This window comes from Prinia subflava, chromosome 8 (assembly GCF_021018805.1).
Source record: "Prinia subflava isolate CZ2003 ecotype Zambia chromosome 8, Cam_Psub_1.2, whole genome shotgun sequence".
NCBI classification, from domain to species: Eukaryota; Metazoa; Chordata; class Aves; order Passeriformes; family Cisticolidae; genus Prinia; species Prinia subflava.
In genome coordinates this window covers 6,911,090-6,929,362 of record NC_086254.1, presented here as the reverse complement: position 1 = coordinate 6,929,362, position 18,273 = coordinate 6,911,090, and the positions used below count along the sequence as shown (strand labels likewise).

General features: G+C 63.3%; 2 protein-coding genes across 3 annotated transcripts; both read left to right on the top strand.

Annotated features, from left to right (window-relative positions):
* Positions 1-358: 358 nt before the first annotated feature.
* BLTP2 (bridge-like lipid transfer protein family member 2) lies at positions 359-14,043 on the top strand. The gene is made up of 39 exons (XM_063402631.1): positions 359-488; positions 1,159-1,288; positions 1,550-1,596; positions 1,874-2,036; positions 2,116-2,234; positions 2,578-2,638; positions 2,808-3,003; positions 3,155-3,278; positions 3,654-3,778; positions 3,867-3,934; positions 4,028-4,176; positions 4,419-4,537; positions 4,746-4,909; positions 5,018-5,282; positions 5,403-5,608; positions 5,764-6,859; positions 7,081-7,272; positions 7,352-7,554; positions 7,632-7,750; positions 7,825-8,039; positions 8,170-8,360; positions 8,443-8,542; positions 8,623-8,825; positions 9,126-9,420; positions 9,540-9,697; positions 9,788-9,994; positions 10,101-10,200; positions 10,393-10,575; positions 10,724-10,845; positions 10,923-11,078; positions 11,152-11,273; positions 11,518-11,698; positions 11,775-11,861; positions 11,964-12,074; positions 12,160-12,295; positions 12,493-12,617; positions 12,967-13,068; positions 13,148-13,282; positions 13,485-14,043. Exons 1-39 carry the CDS (start codon positions 418-420, stop codon positions 13,665-13,667), a joined length of 6,729 nt encoding a protein of 2,242 aa, XP_063258701.1. The 5' UTR covers positions 359-417; the 3' UTR covers positions 13,668-14,043.
* Positions 14,044-14,533: 490 nt separating this feature from the next.
* RSKR (ribosomal protein S6 kinase related) lies at positions 14,534-18,248 on the top strand. Of its 2 annotated transcripts, XM_063402635.1 has the most exons (12): positions 14,542-14,694; positions 14,782-14,991; positions 15,716-15,799; positions 15,878-15,946; positions 16,117-16,186; positions 16,859-16,966; positions 17,085-17,125; positions 17,219-17,246; positions 17,351-17,440; positions 17,514-17,602; positions 17,672-17,782; positions 17,872-18,248. In XM_063402635.1, exons 1-12 carry the CDS (start codon positions 14,638-14,640, stop codon positions 18,091-18,093), a joined length of 1,179 nt encoding a protein of 392 aa, XP_063258705.1. In that variant the 5' UTR covers positions 14,542-14,637; the 3' UTR covers positions 18,094-18,248. The 2 variants fall into 2 exon arrangements, with proteins under 2 accessions (XP_063258704.1, XP_063258705.1); XM_063402634.1 differs by having other exon boundaries at positions 14,534-14,991.
* Positions 18,249-18,273: the final 25 nt, after the last annotated feature.

The window sequence follows — 18,273 nt, the reverse complement described above, 5'->3', positions numbered from 1 at the left end:
GTGGTGTATCCCTGTCCCCATCCCGGTGTTCCCCACCTTTCCCCATCCTCGTCCCCGTCCCGGTGTCCCCCTGACTCCATCCCGGTGTCCTCCTTGTCCCCATCCCGGTGCCGCCCTGGTGTCCCCCCTGTCCCCATCCTTGTCCCCATCTCGCTGTCCCCATCCCGCCGTCCCCGCTGTCCCCGTCCCGCTGTCCCCGCCGTCCCCGCTGTCCCGATGCTGGTGCCGCCCCGGCGGGGCGCTGCTGCGGCCGCTGTCCCCGCCGAGGCCCCGCCCCGTCCCGCCCCTCCCAGCGGCCACTCGGGGTGCGCGGGCGGCCCCACGGGCGGCGGCGGCGGCGCCGGGGCCGGGGCAGGGGCGGGCGGGAGGGCGGGGGTCCGACCGGGGCCGGGGGGCCGCACCGGGGCCGTGCCCGCCATGCCGCCGCCGCTGCCCGCCGCGCTCCTCGGCATCGTCCTCATCGCGCTGCTCGCCGGGCTGCTGGCGCGGTCAGGGCCTGGCGGGAGGGTCTGGGGGCGTGAGGGACCCCGCGGGGGCTGGCGGGGGTGACGGGGCTGGGGACGGGGCACGGCGGTGGCCGTGGGGTGACAGCGGGCTGGGAGGGGCTCTGCTGGGGTGGGAGGAGCTCGCCGGGGTCAAGGGGAGGCCCGAGGGGCTGGCAGTGGGGGGTGCGGGTGTTTTGGGGGGCCACGGGAGTTTTGGGGGGGTGGTAAGGCGGGTTGGGGTGGTGTCAGGGGTGCAGAGGGTCCTCAGGGCTGAGGGTGAGGGGTTGGGGGTCTGGGAGGAGGGAAGTGGAGGGTAAGGGGGACAAAGAGGGCTTGGGGGGGTGTCAGGAATTTGGGGGGTTCACAGGGCTGGGGGAGAGGTGTGGAGGGGAGCCTGCGGGGGACTGGGGGGTTGTAGAGCTGGGTGTCAGGGACTTGGGGGGTTAGAAAAGTTCAGAGGAGCCCGCAGGAGTGGGCGTGGGGTGTCAGGGGGGTGTGGAGGCCTCAGGACTCGGGAGGGGGGCATCAGGGATTTTTGGGGGTGGTTCTGCAGGGTCTCTGGGAGGTCCCGTCCAGCTGTAGGTGCTGGAACTGGTGCTCGAAGAATGAAGAGCATCCCTAGACCTCAACTCCAGCAGGGAGGCTGACCCTGGCCTTCCCCCTGTCCCCACAGATGGCTGGCATGTCGCCTGGCTGTCACCTGGTGCCGGCAGAAGCTTCATGCAGAGCTGAAGATTGGCTCCTTTGGCTTCTTCTGGGCCCAGAACATCAGCCTCAAGTTCCAGCAGGAGCAGCAGACTGTGGTGGGTAACTGGGTGAGGGGTGGTTGGTGCCAGACAAGGCAGGGAGGGTGGTTGCTGTCACTTCCAGACTGGCAACAAATCCATGGAGCCGCTCTCTCATTGAGCACCCCCATGGCTGGTGCCAGGCCCTTCCTTCCATGGCCAGACTTGGGGTTTGGCTGCTCCTTGCATGATCCCAGGCACTGGGAGTGGAGTGGGAATGCTGAGATAAGCTTCACAATGTAGTTGCTCCTTCTCTGACCTGCCTGTGTGTCCTTACAGGAGATCGACAACATCTGGATCTCCAGCAAACTGAGCCGGGAGCTGCCGTACGTGCCCCCACCCCAGCTCCCTGCCTACTCCTTTTGGGGATCTGCCTCACCCCTTGCCCTGCTTGCCATCCTGCTGCCTTTACACCTTTCTGCCTTCCTTATTCCTCTGTGATCAGCTCTGTGATGGCGTAACACACGCTTGGAGGTGGCGGTGTCTTGTGGGTGCCCTTGTGCTGGTCCCACACATCCCTGGGGTAGGGGAAATCCCTGGTGACAGGGCCAGGTGTGCCAAGTGCGAGCTCTTGTCAGAGCTGCCTGTGCTGTTGTTTCCCAGGCGCTACTTCGAGCTGTGTTTTGGCGAGGTGCGAATCCGCACGGATCTCCAGAAAGGCCCTGGGTTCCAGCCATCCGTCCCGGAGGCTCCCAGAGAAGCTGATGGAAATGGAAGCAGAACAGACCTGACCCTTAAACCCTCCCTGCTGAGGCTCCTTAGCCAGGTGAGGCACTGGCTCGGTGAGAGGCTGCTGTGGGCTGTGCTGCTGTTGGATATCCCTCACAGCAGCACCTTCCCTCCAGCTCTTTTCCATCCACATGGATTCCATCAACATCATGGTTCTGCACGTGGCCACCTCAGAGTCTCTCTGGCACATCCAGGCCAGCCAGGCACGTCTCCTCCTGAATGGCAATGGGAAGAGGTAATGCTGTGCTCATACCCCACTTTGCTTCCAGGTCAGGGAAGCTCCTCCGACCCCAGCCTTGTGTCTCTCCTCTCTCTGTCCCACTCAGCAGCATCTCATGTCACCTGTGGTGTGACGCATTAACCTCCTCTGAGGCTGGCCTGGTTCCTTTTCCTGTCACAGGAAGCTTGAGTTGTGTGTTCTCCAAATAATGTGGTGTGCATGGACTTAGGGCATGCTCTGCTTTTGGGAGCACTTTAAGCAGGGACTTGGGATCCCTGTGTCCCACAGGAAAAAGGGCAGAGTCTTGTTTTGGCAGCAGCAAGACCCACATCCTCCTTCTGTTCTCTGCTCTCCCCAGCTTGATGTGTGAGGTGAGCCTGACAAAGGTGAATAGCAAAGTGCTCCGGAGCAGCCAGCTGGTGAGTGCTGGAGGAGGGAGAAATTCCCCACTTGGGACCTGGGCACTGGCTCCCTGGGACACGCTGCTCCGGGGTGTCCCTGAGGCTGGGTGATGCTGCTAGGTGCTGGGCTCTCTGCTGTGCACTGTGTGACTCCCTGAGTGCTCCTTGCTGTGTCCCCTGTGCACAGGATGACACGTGCCTGGCAGAGCTGGCCCTGGCACTGTCCCTCTCCCTGGAGATCAGCAGGCGGCGGCTGGTGGGAATCCGGCTCCACGTCCGCACGCTGCAGGCAGAGCTGCACGAGGGGCTTTTCTGCAGCCCCCTCCTGCACCACGTCACTGCTGGTGCCCAGCACAGCAGCGTGGGGGAAGAGCCCACCACAGGTCAGGATAAGGACAGGGACAAGTTCTGTGTAGGGCAGGGGCTGGTGGCCCCCTGGAGCCAGAGGGATTTGGCTGTGGGATCACTCCCTCCCTCTCCAGAGCATAGGGGTTTGGGCAAGTCCTTCTCATGATTCTCTCTGTCCTTTTTCAGGCTCAGGGGAGCCCTCAAAGTCCCTGTCTGTGCTGAGCAGGGAAACACTGAAGCTCATCCCCAGGAGGGTGGAGATAAAACTGGAGAATACCAACATGGTGCTGTCCATGAACAGCCAGAAGAGGTGAGGGGCAGACTGTCTGAGTCCAAAGTAATGCTGGGGACATGTACCTGGGGACAACTGTGCCATTCCCTTCTCGTCCCGTGGCTCTGCTAGACTGCAGAGAGCGAATCCTGGAGCCCACTCCAGTGGGAAGGACTGAGCTTGGCTTAGGGCTGGGCTCTTGGGGAGGGAGGAGGGCATGTGAGCTGGTTCTCCAGTAGGGCAGCTGACGGGATCCTCAGGCGATGGGATGAGAGCACTGGGCTGTGCTGCAGCTGGGCTCTGGCTGCTGTGTTTGTCCATGCCAGCATGCTGATCAGCTGGTGATGAGAGACAGGGAGCTGGAGGACATGACAGTGCAGTTCCCTCGTGGCAGTGACTCCCTGTGTCTCCCAGGCACCTCACCTGGAGCCTGAAGCTGCTGCAGTTTCTATATCAGCGTGAAGAGGAGCAAATCCCATTGCGCAACTTCACGCCCAACTCAGACCTGGACCAAATGAGTGTAGATCTCCAGCTGGAGGGCAAGTAGCCAGGAGGGCACCACTGATGGGACAGGGCTGGCATCACTGCCCTCTGCCACCCCTCATTTGTATTCCTCTGTCTCCCCAGATGGCCTTCTCCTGCCCCAGAGCCGCCAGCGCATTGTGTGCCTCAACTCCCTGAAGACCAGTGTGCAGGTGAGCAAGCACTGGGCACACTGTCCCCCTGGGGGGTGGCTGGTCTGGCTCCTGGCACGAGTTTTTTGCCACCTGGCCCTTTCCCTGCTCTAGGTCACAGCCATTGACCTCTCAGTTGCTGTGCTGCTCAACACCTGCATCATCCACTACCGTCACCAAGAGTTTTCACACTGGCTGAGCCTGTTGGCACAGGAATACAAGTGCCGGGCGTTGCCTGTCCCCAGCCAAGGGCACAAGGGAAGGTAAACTTGGCCTCAGTGCAGCTGCTGGTATCACAGCTTGTTTCCTCTTGCTGGCCACTCTCTGGCACAGTGCCTGGGCACTCAGCACCTTATCTTCCCTGTGCACAGCCTGTGGGATGGGGAGGCTGGTCAGGAGGTGATCAGGGAGCCCCTGCAGAAAGGGCATCCCTCTGGGCCTGCTTCCTGCCAGGCTCTGTGGCACACAGCTCCCAGTAACAGCCATCCCTGCTTGTCCTGTGCAGGAGCTATCCCCAGATCCTAGTGCCCATCATCCTGTGTGCCTCACTGTCCAATGTCAATGTGTCTGTGCAGCTGGGGGACACGCCACCCTTCGCCTTGTGCTTCAACTCCATCTCTGCAGGTACAGGCTGGATCAGGGAGGTGCTGGGCTCTTCTTGGGATCTGCCAAGAGAGGCACCAGGTTGGGAATGGAGAGGGTCGTGCTGCTGCTGTGCTTGCCCGTGTGTGTGTGTGTGTGGCCAGGGGCTGTGGATCCCTGCCTGGTTGTGTCAGGGTGCCTGTGTTTGGGTGAGCCTTGCCTGTACTTCCCCCCTCCTCTGTGCCCACAGACTACCAGCACCTGCGGCCAGAGAGCGTGCACCAGCGAGCGGTGCTGGCCGTGGACCACCTGTGCTGGCGAGTGGGCAACGACTCCCACATCCAGCGTGCCCCACATCCCCCCAACATGCACGTGTGGGGAGAAGCCCTCATCCTCGACTCTTTCAACCTCCAGGTGAGGAACAAACCAAGGGGGCAAGGGGTGGCTTTCAGTCTCAGTCTCTACGTGGGTGGCACAGGGATGTCCTGCAGCCTGAGAATGATCATTCTGTTTGTCCTGCAGGGCAGCTACAACCAGCCCCTGGGCATGTCCAGCGCCCAGTCGGATACTCTCTTCCTGGATTGCACCATCCGGGGGCTTCAAGTGGAGTCGTCTGACACCTGCACTGAGTGCCTGGCCAGGGTTCTGCGCCTCTTCTGCCTGCAGCCTGGTGGGGCTGAATTTGCCAAGCGGCCACCCTCTGCCTCCAGTGAGCCCTGGGGGCTGCTCTGGAAGGTGGATCTGAAGGTGGAGGACGTGAACCTTTTCACACTCTCAGCCGTAGTGGGTAAGTGGCATCCAAGCTGATCCCAGATGGCTGTCCTGGAATAACCTTGCAGTCAGAGGAACCTGGCACGTTGTGGTGTGCCTGCTCTGTGCCTCCAGCACTGACATGCCATCTCTCCAGGTGCCCTGGAGCTGCGGCTGGACACGCTGACTGTCCTGGGAAGTGCTGAGAGCTACACAGTCAGCATCCAGGGCATGGTGCTGGCCTTGGTGAAGAGCATCACTGAGAAGATGCAGCCGTGCTGCAAAGCTGCTGCCATCCCCAACCCCGTGGCCAGTCTCTCTGTACTCTCTGTCACCTACCACAGCAGCATTCGCTCCCTGGAGGTTGGTTTGGCTGTTGGGCCACTGCTTTATCTTGTGCTGGGGATAGATGAGGCAGGAGGAGGATTGGCTGGCACAAAAGGTGCTGGAGGGAGGACAGGGCTGTGCTGTGCTGGCCCTGGCAGTGACGTGGTGCCTCCTCGCTCTCTCTGGTGCAGGTGCAGTGTGGCGAGGGGCTGGCAGTGCTGTGGAGCCCACCTGACCACATGCACCTGTATCATCACACCCTGGCCACCCTGCAGTGCCACGAAGCCTTGTGGAGCGCCCTTGGCCACAGGACGCTTCCCTCCCTGCCCCCAGAGAGCCCCACGTCCCACCCAGTCACCCTTGCTGAGTCACCGGGGCCCCTGCAGCCAAAAGGGACCCCTCCCAAAAGGCTCCTGTCCCTGTCCCTGGAGCTGAGCTCTGCCAAGCTCACAGCCTTTGTCTCTGAGGCCAACTACATCAGCCTGGCTGCAGAACGGACCTCAGTGAGCTGGCACGGTGGGGCCCTGCACGGCTACTGCCCTGAGCTGGCCGCCAGCTTTGATGGACACAGCATCTTCAGCTTCAAGGAGGTGGAGGTGAAGCTGCTGCCGGAGCTGGAGGAGGTCGTCCGGCACCGCGACGGCTTCCCCACCCTGCGCACGCTCCGCAACCGCGGCTGGGCCTTCTCCTTCGCCAGCGTGACCATCGAGTTCCCCTACCAGTACGACTTCTCCCGCACGCTGGACGCTGCCGTGGGCGTGCAGAAGTGGCTGAAGGGCCTGCACCGGCCCGGGCGCCCCTCCAGCACAGCCCTGCCCCCTGACCTCCTGCTCAAAGTCACCCACTTCTCCTGGGTCTTCCTGGATGACGTCTTTGAGGTCAAGTTGCGAGACAATTACGAGCTGATGAAGGACGAGAGCAAGGAGAGCGCCAAGCGCCTGCAGCTGCTGGATGCCAAGGTGGCTGCGCTGCGCAAGCAGCACGGGGAGCTGCTGCCTGCTCGCAAGATCGAGGAGCTCTACGCCTCGCTGGAGAAGAAGAACATCGAGATCTACATCCAGCGCTCGCGGCGCCTCTACGCCAACACGCCCATGCGGAGGGCCCTGCTCACCTGGACCCTGGCCCACCTGGAGCTGGTGGCCATGGCTGATGAGTCCTTCCACGGCACGGAGCGTGTGTTGGAGCAGATGAGGGACCTGGATGGCGTCAGCCCGTTCCCCCCAGAGGGTCTGGAGATGGTCACCCAGTGGTGCCGCATGATGAAGGGCACAGTTGGCAGCTTCTTTGGTGAGTTGCTTTGTGGGAGGGTGCCCTTGGAGGGCAGCATGGTGGCTGTGTGGGCTGGCACCACATGGTGTGTAAGCAGGCAGGGAAAACGATTTTTGAAGGTTCAAAGGGAGTGGGAAGGAAGCAGAGATGTGATAGGATGATGGCTCCTACTATGGTCCAGAGTGGGGGACTGCCTGTCTCTTCACTGCCCCGTCCCTCAGCCCTCCCTCCCCTCGCAGTGCGGATCCGTGACTACCCCCGGTACCTGTTTGAGATCCGGAACTGGCAGCTCTCCGGGCGGCTGATCGGCGCCGAGCAGCGCGGCCAGGCCTGCTCCCGGCGCCGCCAGGTGCTGAAGCTGGGGCTGCCCTGGGGCGATGCCACGGTGGAGAGGAACATGCCGCCCTTGAAGTTCTACCATGACTTTCACTGTAAGAGCTGGAGGAATGGGGGAGCTCTGTGATGGGATAGGGACAGGGCAAATGGTTGAGCCACCCTCTGTGTCCGCAGCTGTGATCTCCCAGTACACCATCGTGTGGGGGCCCTGCTGGGACCCGGCATGGACGCTGATCGGCCAGTGTGTGGATCTCCTCACCAAGCCCTCAGAGGACCCCAGTGCCCCATTGCCCTGGTGGGACAAGAGCCGCCTTCTCTTCCATGGAGACTGGCACATGGACATTGAACAGGCCAACCTGCACCAGCTGGCCACTGAGGTGGGTGCTACTGGACTGGGGAACATGATGGTGTGGGGTCAGCTCACACCTGCCTCTCCTCATGCCTGTCCTTGCAGGACCCCTACAACACCACGGAGAACATGCACTGGGAGTGGAGCCAACTCTCCTTCCACTGGAAGCCTGGGCAGTTTGTCTTCAAGGGCAACCTGGATATCAATGTCCGGACAGCCTCCAAGTGAGTGTGTGGCCACAAGCATGGGGGGCCCTCACCAGTGCTGGGGAGTGACTGGGGTCTCTCTCTGCATTCAGATACGACGACTGCTGCTTCCTGCACCTGCCTGACCTGTGCATGACACTGGACCTGCAGTGGCTGTGCCATGGGAACCCCCACGACCACCACGGCGTGGTGCTGCGCTCCCCCGAGTTCCTGCCCGAGGTGCCAGTGGGGCAGCAGTATGACTCCTACCGTGCCTTCCGTTCTGAGAACCTCAACCTCTCCATCCGGATGGACCTGACACAACCCAGTAAAGATAGCTGACAGCATCCTGGGGATCCCTTGGGGATGAGGGGCATAGGGCAGGGCATGCTGGTTGTGGGTTGGGTGCTGCCATGTCCCAGCCCCGTGGTGCTGGCTGATGGTGGGTGTATTCTCAGAGCACTCCCAGCCCCGGATCCTGCTCTACAGCAGCACTCTCCGCTGGATGCAGAATTTTTGGGCCACGTGGACCAGCGTGACACGGCCCATCTGCCGTGGGAAGCTCTTCAACAACATGAAACCCAGCAAGAAGAAGCTGGGGCAGCATTACAAGCAGTTGTCCTATACTGCGCTCTTCCCCCAGCTGCAGGTAGTTCCCAGGGCTGGGAATCTGTGTCCTCCTTGCTCTGCCTCTGCTGGACTCTCAGCTCCTGCTCTCTGCTCCCTCTCAGGTGCATTACTGGGCCTCCTTTGCCCAGCAGCGGGGGATCCAGGTGGAATGCTGCCAGGGACACATCTTCACTCGGGGCACACAGCGGCTCATCCCACAAGGTGAGTGGGACTCCTGCCAGCAGCTGGTGCATCCTCCAGGTGCAGCAGGGCCCTGGCTGACCCCTGTCCCTGTCCCCCAGCCGGCACGGTGATGCGACGCCTCATTTCGGAGTGGAGCATCACGCAGATGGTGAGTGACCTGAGCCAGGTCACCGTGCACCTCATGGCCTCCACTTGTGACGAGAACGCTGACCACCAGCTCGACACCCTGGTGAAGAAAACCCACCTGCTGAGCCTGTCCTCCCTCACCTACCAGCGGCACAGCAACCGCACGGCTGAGGAGGTACCACTGCAAGCAGGGCGCAGCAGCTTGTGCTGGCCTGGTGGCATCTCCAGGACAAGGGGATGTTGGTTGTTGGATGCAGTGGGGAAGGGATTTGGCTGGGGAAGAGACACAACTTCAGGGCTTCCAATCTACCAAGCACCTGACTTGGTGCCTATGCTGTGGTCCCTGGGGTGGTCTGTGCTCCAATCCCCACGCTCTGCCTGAAGGGCTGGCAGGGTTCCTAGTCCCAGCACCTGAGGCCACTGGGTGGGCCAGGGGGGGCTTTGCTGTGCTGAGGCACTGGTCCTCTGTGCCCAGGAGCTGCCCCTGCGTGATGGGGACGACGGTTTCCACACGCATCAGCTGCACTTGGTGGACCTGCGGGCGTCCTGGACCACCACGAACCGGGACATCGCCTTCGGCCTCTACGATGGCTACAAGAAAGCGGCTGTGCTCAAGCGTAACCTGTCCACCGAGGCCCTGAAGGGGCTGAAGATCGACACACAGCTGCAGGCCAAGAAGCTGAAGCGGGGCCCGCTCTCTGCTCACTCCATGCCTGCCAGAGTGACCGCTCCCATCACCAGTGGCCGTCCTGAGAGAGCCTCCTCAGGGGGTGAGCACAGTGGGGAGGGGAGCAAGGAGAAGCCCACAGCTCAAAGCTGTGTCTGCTTTCATTCTGTACATTTGAGCCATCCCCCCACAGCTTTGCACTGACCCTTTCTCCTTCCCCAGGGGCCTACATGCTGCAGAAGCTCATTGAGGAGACGGACAAGTTTGTGGTTTTCACGGAAGAGGAGTCGGGGCCCAGCGAGCAGCTCTGCGGCATCGCTGCCTGCCAGACCGACGACATCTACAACCGCAACTGCCTCATCGAGCTGGTGAACTGCCAGGTACCTGCCTGTCCCCATGGCCCGGCTGTGACAGGGGCTGTGCCTGCCCCAGAGAGGTCCATCAGACCCCTGGGGTCTCTCCCCCCACAGATGGTTCTGCGTGGTGCAGAGACAGAGGGCTGTGTGATCGTGTCCGCTGCGAAGGCACAGCTGCTGCAGTGCCAGCACCACCCCGCCTGGTACGGGGACACTCTGAAGCAGAAAACATCCTGGACGTGTTTGCTGGATGGCATGCAGTACTTTGCCACCACAGAGAGCAGCCCCTCTGAGGGGGAGCATGGCCAGCTCTGGCTGGAGGTGAGCATGTGGTGGGCAAGCTACATGGGGGACAGGCAGTGCTGTCAGTGCCCTGGCCAAGCCAGGGAAAGTGGGGACAGCCAGCAGTGCCTCCTTGCCTCCCCAGGTAAAAAATATTGAGGAGCATCGTCAGCGGAGCCTGGACTCGGTACAGGAGCTGATGGAGAGCGGGCAGGCAGTGGGGGGCATGGTCAGCACCACCACAGGTACTGCCCACAGCCCTGGCTGCTGTGCCTGCCCCATCCCACTCGGGTGTGACCCCAAGGCTGGTAGAGCTGAGAGCACCTGTCCTGTCCCTGTGTGGCTCGAGGAGGTGGCCGATGCTCCAAGCCCTGCACTGTGCAGTCCCAGCGTGCTGGACGTGGCACTCTGACTGTGGTCCTTCTGCTTGTCCCCAGACTGGAATGAGCCCTCGGAAGCCCAGCAGACCCAGCAGGTGCAGAGGATCATCTCTCGCTGCAGCTGCCGCATGTACTACATCAGCTACAGCCACGACATTGACCCCGAGCTGGCCACGCAGATAAAGCCTCCTGAGACCCCTGCCAACCAGGAGAAGGAGGATCTGCTGAAGAAGCAGGAGGGTGGGTGCATCCAGGCAGTGTGCCTTGTGGGGTAAAGCTCTGGGCTGACCCATGGCTAACTCCAGGGGTGGTGTCTTTTGGCCCTGTGGAGATCAGAGGCACATTTCTGGCCGTGCTGAGTCCCTACTTGTCCTTTGTGTCCCTGCAGGAGCTGTGGACACCTTCACCCTGATCCACCACGACCTGGAGATCTCCACCAACCCCGCCCAGTATGCCATGATCCTCGACATAGTCAACAACCTGCTGCTGCACGTGGAGCCCAAACGCAAGGTACCCACGGGGCTCCAGGTGTCCGTGCCCCTCACTGCACCCAGGCACTCCTAACCTTGCCCTATTCCTGTGTCCAGGAGCACAGTGAGAAGAAGCAGCGGGTGCGTTTCCAGCTGGAAATCTCCAGCAACCCTGAGGAGCAGCGCAGCAGTATCCTACACCTGCAAGAGGCTGTGAGGCAGCACGTGGCCCAGATCCGGCAGCTGGAGAAGCAGATGTACTCCAACATGAAGGTGAGCCCATATCCCCGGCTCCCTGGGATCCCCACTCAAGGGCAGAGGGTGCTGAGGGTTGTCTGTCCTTCAGTCCTTGAAGGATGACAGCAAAAACGAGATCCTGCTCGACCTGAACCACCGGCTGCAGCAGCAGCTGAGCCAGGAAAAAGCTGACCTGCAGCTGGAGAGCGAGGAGCTGAACATACTGATCAGGTAGGACAAGGGGGAATGGCTTTAAACTCAGAGTATGTTTGGATTGGATATTAGGGAGAGAGAAGCTGTGGCTGCCCCATCCCTGGAAGTGTTCAAGGATAGGCTGGATGGGGCTTGGAGCCACCTGGGACAGTGGGAGGTGTCCAAGCCAAACCATTCTGATTCTATGATCTCAGCCTTCCCTGGCATTGTGTCCCCCTTACTCTAGGACTCCCACATCCCAGCTCTCTCCTCTGTTCTGCAGGTGCTTCAAGGACTTCCAGCTGCAGCGAGCCAACAAGATGGAGCTGCGAAAGCAGCCGGAGGACGTGAGTGTGGCACGGAGGACTGAGTTCTACTTTGCCCAGGCGCGCTGGCGCCTGACAGAGGAGGATGGGCAGCTGGGCATTGCTGAGCTGGAGCTCCAGCGCTTCCTCTACAGCAAGGTGTGGAGTTGGACAGTGCCCGCAGCCCCTGAGCTGGGAGCAGGGACGCTGGGAGCTGATGGCATTGTCTGCACAGGTCAACAAGTCTGATGACACGGCCGAGCATCTGCTGGAACTGGGCTGGGTGACCATGAACAACCTGCTGCCCAACGCTGTGTACAAGGCAAGTGGCAGCTGGAGGAGCAGCTCTGCTTCCTGGGGACCCACGGGTGGCCTGGGCAGAGTGGCCTGTCCTCACCCTGGTCACCCATCCTCTTCCCTGCAGGTGGTGCTGCGTCCCCAGAGCTCCTGCCAGTCTGGCCGGCAGCTGGCCCTGAGGATTTTCAGCAAGGTCCGGCCGCCCGTGGGAGGCATCTCCATCAAGGAGCATTTTGAGGTGCCAGGGCTGGGCTGGGAGGTGCCAGGGTCTCTGTGGGACACAGGCAGTGTGTGCCAGGCTCTGACATGTCTCCTTCCCGCAGGTGAACGTGGTGCCTCTCACCATCCAGCTCACCCACCAGTTCTTCCACAGAATGATGGGTTTCTTCTTCCCTGGCCGTAATGTGGAGGAGGAGGAGGTGGGGGATGAGGAAGATAAGTCCAAGCTGGTGACAACAGGTGAGAGGCTCGTGATCACCCTCCTCTCTGGATGTCCTTGAGCAGCTCTGGCTGCGTGTCCAGGATATGTTTGTGGGCAGCTGCTGTCCAGCCATGAATTGAGGAACAGGGATCTGGGGTCTGCTCTGGGGACAGGGAGACAGGGAGGGTTGGGGTCATGGCTGGACACCCCCACCACCTCACCCTGTTTGCCCCAGGGATCCCCGTGGTGAAGCCGCGGCAGCTGATCGGGGCCGATGACTCGCTGGGCCCGGGGAAGGGAGTTGCTCAGGGACTCAATCGGACATCAGGGGTCAGAAGATCGTTCCGAAAAGCACCTGAGGTACCTCCTGCTGCCCTGAGGGGGGAACCTGCGAGAGCCCTGCTGTGGTGCCAGTCTGTTTTTCCTTAACTGCAGGGCTGGGTAGCCATGTCCTCCCACACTTCCCTCCCACGCTTGTCTGTTTTCTCCTGCTCCCTCCCACCATGAGGATTTGCATCCTTTACAACCAGGCGCCTGCACGCTTGATGGGATCCATGTATCTCATTTTTCTGACACCGTGCCAGAGCAGCTCTCACCTCTCCCTGATGAAGCAATGCTGTGGCCTAGTGCCCGGCTGTCCCTTCCCTGCTGGTTCCTGGCTGTGTCCCTTCTCTTTCCCTTCTGCTCATGGCTTCTGCTCTGTCCCCAGCATCCCGTGGATGACATCGACAAGATGAAGGAGCGTGCAGCCATGAACAACTCCTTCATCTACATCAAGATCCCGCAGGTGCCACTCTGTGTCAGCTACAAGGTGTGGGACCAGTGGGACAGGGCACGCTTGGGGTGGTCTGGGCCATTGTCCCACACTGCCTGACACCTCTGTCACACAGGGGGAGAAGAACAGCGTGGACTGGGGCGACCTAAACCTGGTGCTGCCATGCCTGGAGTACCACAACAACACATGGACATGGCTGGACTTTGCCATGGCGGTGAAGAGGGACAGCCGCAAAGCCTTGGTGGCACAGGTACGTGGGACCACATCCCTCTTCCCGCTCCAGAGGCTGCCAGGGCTGCTCTGCCCAGGACAGGGATGGTAACCCCAGGGTGGGTGGCACGTTCCCCAGAGCGGGCAGCAGCTGCGCTGGCTCAGCAGCTCAGGCTGTCGGCCATGCCGAGGGCTCAGGGAGTGGCCATGGGGGTTGCTGAGCCCCCTGACTCCCGGGGCAGGTGATCAAGGAGAAGCTGCGCCTGAAGCCGGCGGCCGGCGCGGAGGCCCGGGGGAAGCTGCAGAACAAACCCGACGGGACCATCCAGCAGCAGGAGGAGGACAAGAAGGCTCGACTGCTCATCGGGCTGAGCGTGGGCGACAAGAACCCCAGCAAGAAGTCCATCTTCGGCAGGCGCAAATGACGGCAGCACCCGGCAGGCCGGGAAGGGACTTGGGGTGCCCCGTGCTCCCCCCTTGGAGAGGCACCCCGAAGGCAGAGGGGCGGCTGCGCTGCTCGGCGGTGCCCGAGGAGGGCTCAGCCACGAGCAGGCCCTCGGTAGCCCCGTTGCTGTGGGGCAGGGGTGGAGCAGCATGGGGATGTGGGGCACAGGGTGCTCCAGGGCTGCTTTGTGGGATGCAGAACCCTCGTGCCAAGGGCTCCTGTGAGTTTCCCCCCACTCCCTGCTGTGCGGGTGCTGGGCCCAGCCCCTGGGCCCGGTGAAGCAGCAGGATTGCTCCAGGCTGGGAAAAAGGGGAATGGGAGAGAGTTTAAATAAAGAGTTTTTAATTTGGAACAGGCTTGGACCAGTGGCTTGTTTCTTACTTCACCCTGCAGTGCTGGGCTCAGCACCATGCCCCACCTCAGCCCAGCAGCCCCCCATCCTTGGGGGGCTTCACCCCTTGCCCTTCCCCAGCAGTTGCTCAGGGCACCCGTTTTGGGGCTCAGGGCACCCCTGCGGGGCCCTGGGCTCAGCCTGTGCAGTCACCCCTCTGCAGTCCTCTCTGTGAGCCCAGGGCTGTGCCGGGGCTCAGCAGGGACTGCAGGCACTCCCCAGGGCTGCAGCACGTGGGGTGCAAAGACAGAAGGAAAGGTTGAAGGGGCAGCCCCGGAGTGTGTAAGGAGGGGTTCCCGGAGAAGGGCTGGGATCAGTCCCGGGGGGCCCTGGGGTGGGATCAGTCACGGCTGGGTGAGCAACCCCCAGGTGTGTAGTGGGGGTCCCGGATGGAGGGGGGGATCGGTCTCGGGTGGGTGTCGCGGTGCAAGGGGCAGCCCCGCCGCCGAGCCCCGGGGCGGGGGGTGGTCGCGGCAGGCGGGGCGGGGCGGGGCGGCGGGGTTATGTAAGGAGGCGATTACCGGGGACCGGGCCCGGGGCGCGGCCGGGCGGCGCCGCGATGGGAGCGACGAGCAGCGGCCCCGGCCCGGCCCCGGCTCCGGTGCGGCCCCCCCAGGTGCGTGCGGCGGCATCAGCCCCGGGGATGCCCCTGGGCACCTCCCGCCCCGGGATCCCCTCGCTGACGCTGTCCCCGGTTCCGCAGGGCCGCACCGTGGGCTCGTGGGTGCGGGCGCTGTTGAGCCGAGCAGGGTCGGTGCCGGTATCGGTACCGGTGCCGGTACCGGGGCTCGCATTGGCCCCGCGGGGCCCCGCCGAGGAGCCGCCGCTGCCCGGGTGGCCGCTGCCGCAGCTCGTCTCGTTGTTCCTGCCGGAGTTCCCCGTCCGCCCCTCCGCCCGCCAGCAGCAGCTCAAGGTGCCGTCCCGGGGCCCCCACCCTCCGAACGGGGTCCCGGTGCATCCGAACGGGATCCCCGATCGTCCTCCGGGCGCGTCCTGCCCGTGCATCCCTCCCCGGCAGCTCCGAGCGCCCTAACGGGTCCCCTCGCACCCCGTACCGGTGTCCCTGCACGTCCCTACCGGTGTCCCTGCACGTCCCTACCGGGGTTCCTGCACGTCCCTACCGGGGTCCCCCAGCGCCCTGAGCATCCTCCCGCGCCGTCCGTGCAGCCCGTGCCGCCATCCCGGCATTGCCGACTGCCTTACCGAGCTCTCCTCGCACGCTCTGCCGGGTCCCTGCGCATCCTACAGGCGACCCCCGCCATTCCACCGGGTCCCGTTCTATCCTCGCTGGGTGCCCATGTCGGGTCTCGGGGTGTTCTACCGGGGCTCCTCTGCACTCCACCGGAGCGTGGCATCCCACCGAGGTCCCGCGTGTTTTCCCGGGGGGTCCTGTGCACCCCGTCAAAATCCACCGCTGCCGGGTTGGGGTCCCCCGTCCCAGTTCCCCGTGTCCCTGTGCCCCATACTGGGTCCCCATGAATCCTGCTGGGGTCTCTATTGGGTCCTCCAGGTCCCCGTGTGTCCCCAGGCTCTGCTTAGAGTGGTGTGTGCCCCTCACCTTCCCCCATGCAGGACCCCCAGCCTGAGCACCCCAAATCCATCCCCACGGCGTGCTCAGCCCCTGTTCCTCCCCTCAGATCCTGGGCTTCGTGGCCAAAGGCTCCTTCGGGACCATCCTCAAAGTGCTGGACTGCGGGCGGGAGAAGGTCTGCGCCGTGAAGGTGGGTGCTGGTCCCTGGGGCCCATGGGTGCCCCCACCTGTCCTTGTTCCCCTCCTTGACAGTGCCTTGCCCCCCCAGGTCGTGCCCAAAGTGGAGGTGCTGCGCCGTGACACCCTCAAACAGTGCAAAGAAGAAGTCAGCATCCAGGTGAGAGGGGGGCAGGAGGGACCCCAGCCCCTGACGGGCTTTGGGGTGTCCACGGGGACATCAGGAGGGGATGGGAACTGCGGATGGGAGGCGGCAGAAGCGGGGTCCCCAGCCCCTCGTGGCCCCCCCACCCCGGGGGCCGCTCACCCTCTGTGCTTTTGTGTCCCCAGAGACAGGTCAGGCACCCGTTTGTCCACGGGCTGGGGGACAGCTGGCAGGGCCAGCGCCACCTCTTCATCAGTGAGTGACCATCTGCCCGCGGGCTGGCCCCGGCCCCCCCTGCCCGCGCACGTGTCCCCGCCGCCCGCACACGTGTCCCCGCACACGCGGCCGCCCCCCCGCGCCGCCCGCTGCCCCGTGGGGATCCGGGAGCTGCGGCCGCCGCCTCCCACCCCGCACACCGCACACACTCCCCCCGGGCGTGCGGATGGGGGACAGGGATGGGGACAAGCCACAGCGGGGCAGGGACCAGCGTGGGGGTGGACAAAGCACCGCAGCGCTGGTGGCTGCCCGGCCTTGGTGGCTGTGCACCTCAGCCCCTGCGGTTTGTGTGTTCCCGGTGCCTGTGTGACCCCCCCACCATCAAGGACCACGTCACTTTGGTACCTCATGTGGTCCCAGTGCCCACAGGGCTCTGGTGCTGATGTCACCGTGGTAATTGCATGTTCCCGTGCCACCTCACTCATGCCTATGTCACCTTAGTACGTCACCTTGTGCCCGTATTGCCCTAGTGCTTGTGTCATCTTGGTGCCAGTGTGGTCCAGGTGCTTGTGCCACCTTGCTGCCTTTATAACCCCAGCGCTTCCTCTACCTCGGTGCACGGCCCCAGTGACCCCTCTGCACCCCCGTGCCACCCCAGTGTCCCTGGTGACAGCCCAGCTGGTCACTGAGGCATGTCCCCTGTCCCGGCAGTGTGCACCTACTGCAGCACCGGGGACCTGCACGCGCTGTGGCGCACGGCCGGCTGCCTGGCTGAGGCCACCGTCCGGCTGTTTGCCGCCGAGCTGGTGCTGGTGCTGGGTGAGTGACCCCCCACGCTGGGGACAGCCACCACTGTCCCCATCAGCTGACCTGCAGGCAGGGTGGGCACTGTGCTGGGAGGGGACACATGGCACTGATGGCTCTGTCTCGTCCCCAGTGTACCTCCACGACCTGGGCATCATGCACAGAGATGTCAAGGTGGGTGGCAGTGGGGCTGGGGGCTGGAGGATGGGGTGGGGGTCTCTGAACCCCCAGCATGGAGAGGCCACCTCAGTGCCTGTCTCATTTCAGATGGAAAACATCCTCCTGGATGAGAGAGGTGAGAGCCTGGTGGGAACGCCTTGGGGACACCCCATTCGTGGGGACACCCCGTCAATGGGGACACCCTCTCCACGCATTCCCACGTGGTGTCTGGCCCCACAGGGCACCTCAAGCTCACCGACTTCGGCCTCTCCCGGTACCTGCAGTGGGGTGAGCGAGCCCACACAATCTGTGGCACCCTGCAGTACATGGGTAAGGGGGCCTGCGCTGGGGGGGCTGTGCTGGGGGGCACAGACCCCCAGGTGCTCACCCACTCACCCCACAGCCCCAGAGGTGCTGAGTGGGGGGCCCTACAGCCACGCAGCTGACTGGTGGTCCTTGGGAGTCCTGCTCTTCGCCTTGGCCAGTGGGGAGGTAAGGACCACAGTGTGGGGGGACAGGGACACCTCAGGGAGACCCTGAATTCACTCTGTGCTCCCCCAGTTCCCTGTGGCTCCAGCGGGGGACCATGTGGCCATGCTGGAACGTGTCAAACAGAGCAGCTACGAGAGCCCACCTGAGTTCAGCCCTGAGCTGGCCCGGCTGCTCGCCGAGGTAATTCTCCTGCCTGGATTTTGGGGTCCCCACTGGCCCCTGGCTGGATGCTGGGATTTCCATTCTCACTGTCCTCTCTCTATCCGCAGCTGCTGTGCCACAACCCCCTGTACCGCCTGCGCTACCTCCACCACTTCCAGGGCCACCCCTTCTTCCGCGGGGTGGCCTTTGACGCTGACCTGCTGCAGAAGGAGCCGGTGGTGGTGGCAGTGGCCCCGCGACCCCCCGAGCAGCCCCCGCCCGACCCCGCCACTTTCGCCGACTTTGACTACGACCTCGCCGCCTCCCCGGACCGGCCTTGGCCTGGCTGAGCCACCAGGGCTGGGACCCTCGGCATCGCTCAGGGACATCCCCCTACCCCGGCAGCGGGTCGGACCCTGCTGGGCCGGGTCCCCCAAGGGGTTACCCGGGTACCCCCCGATCTCATCCCCGGGTACCTCAACTCTGTACCTCTCCCCGCGGGAGCAATAAACCCGAGAGCCGCGGGCACT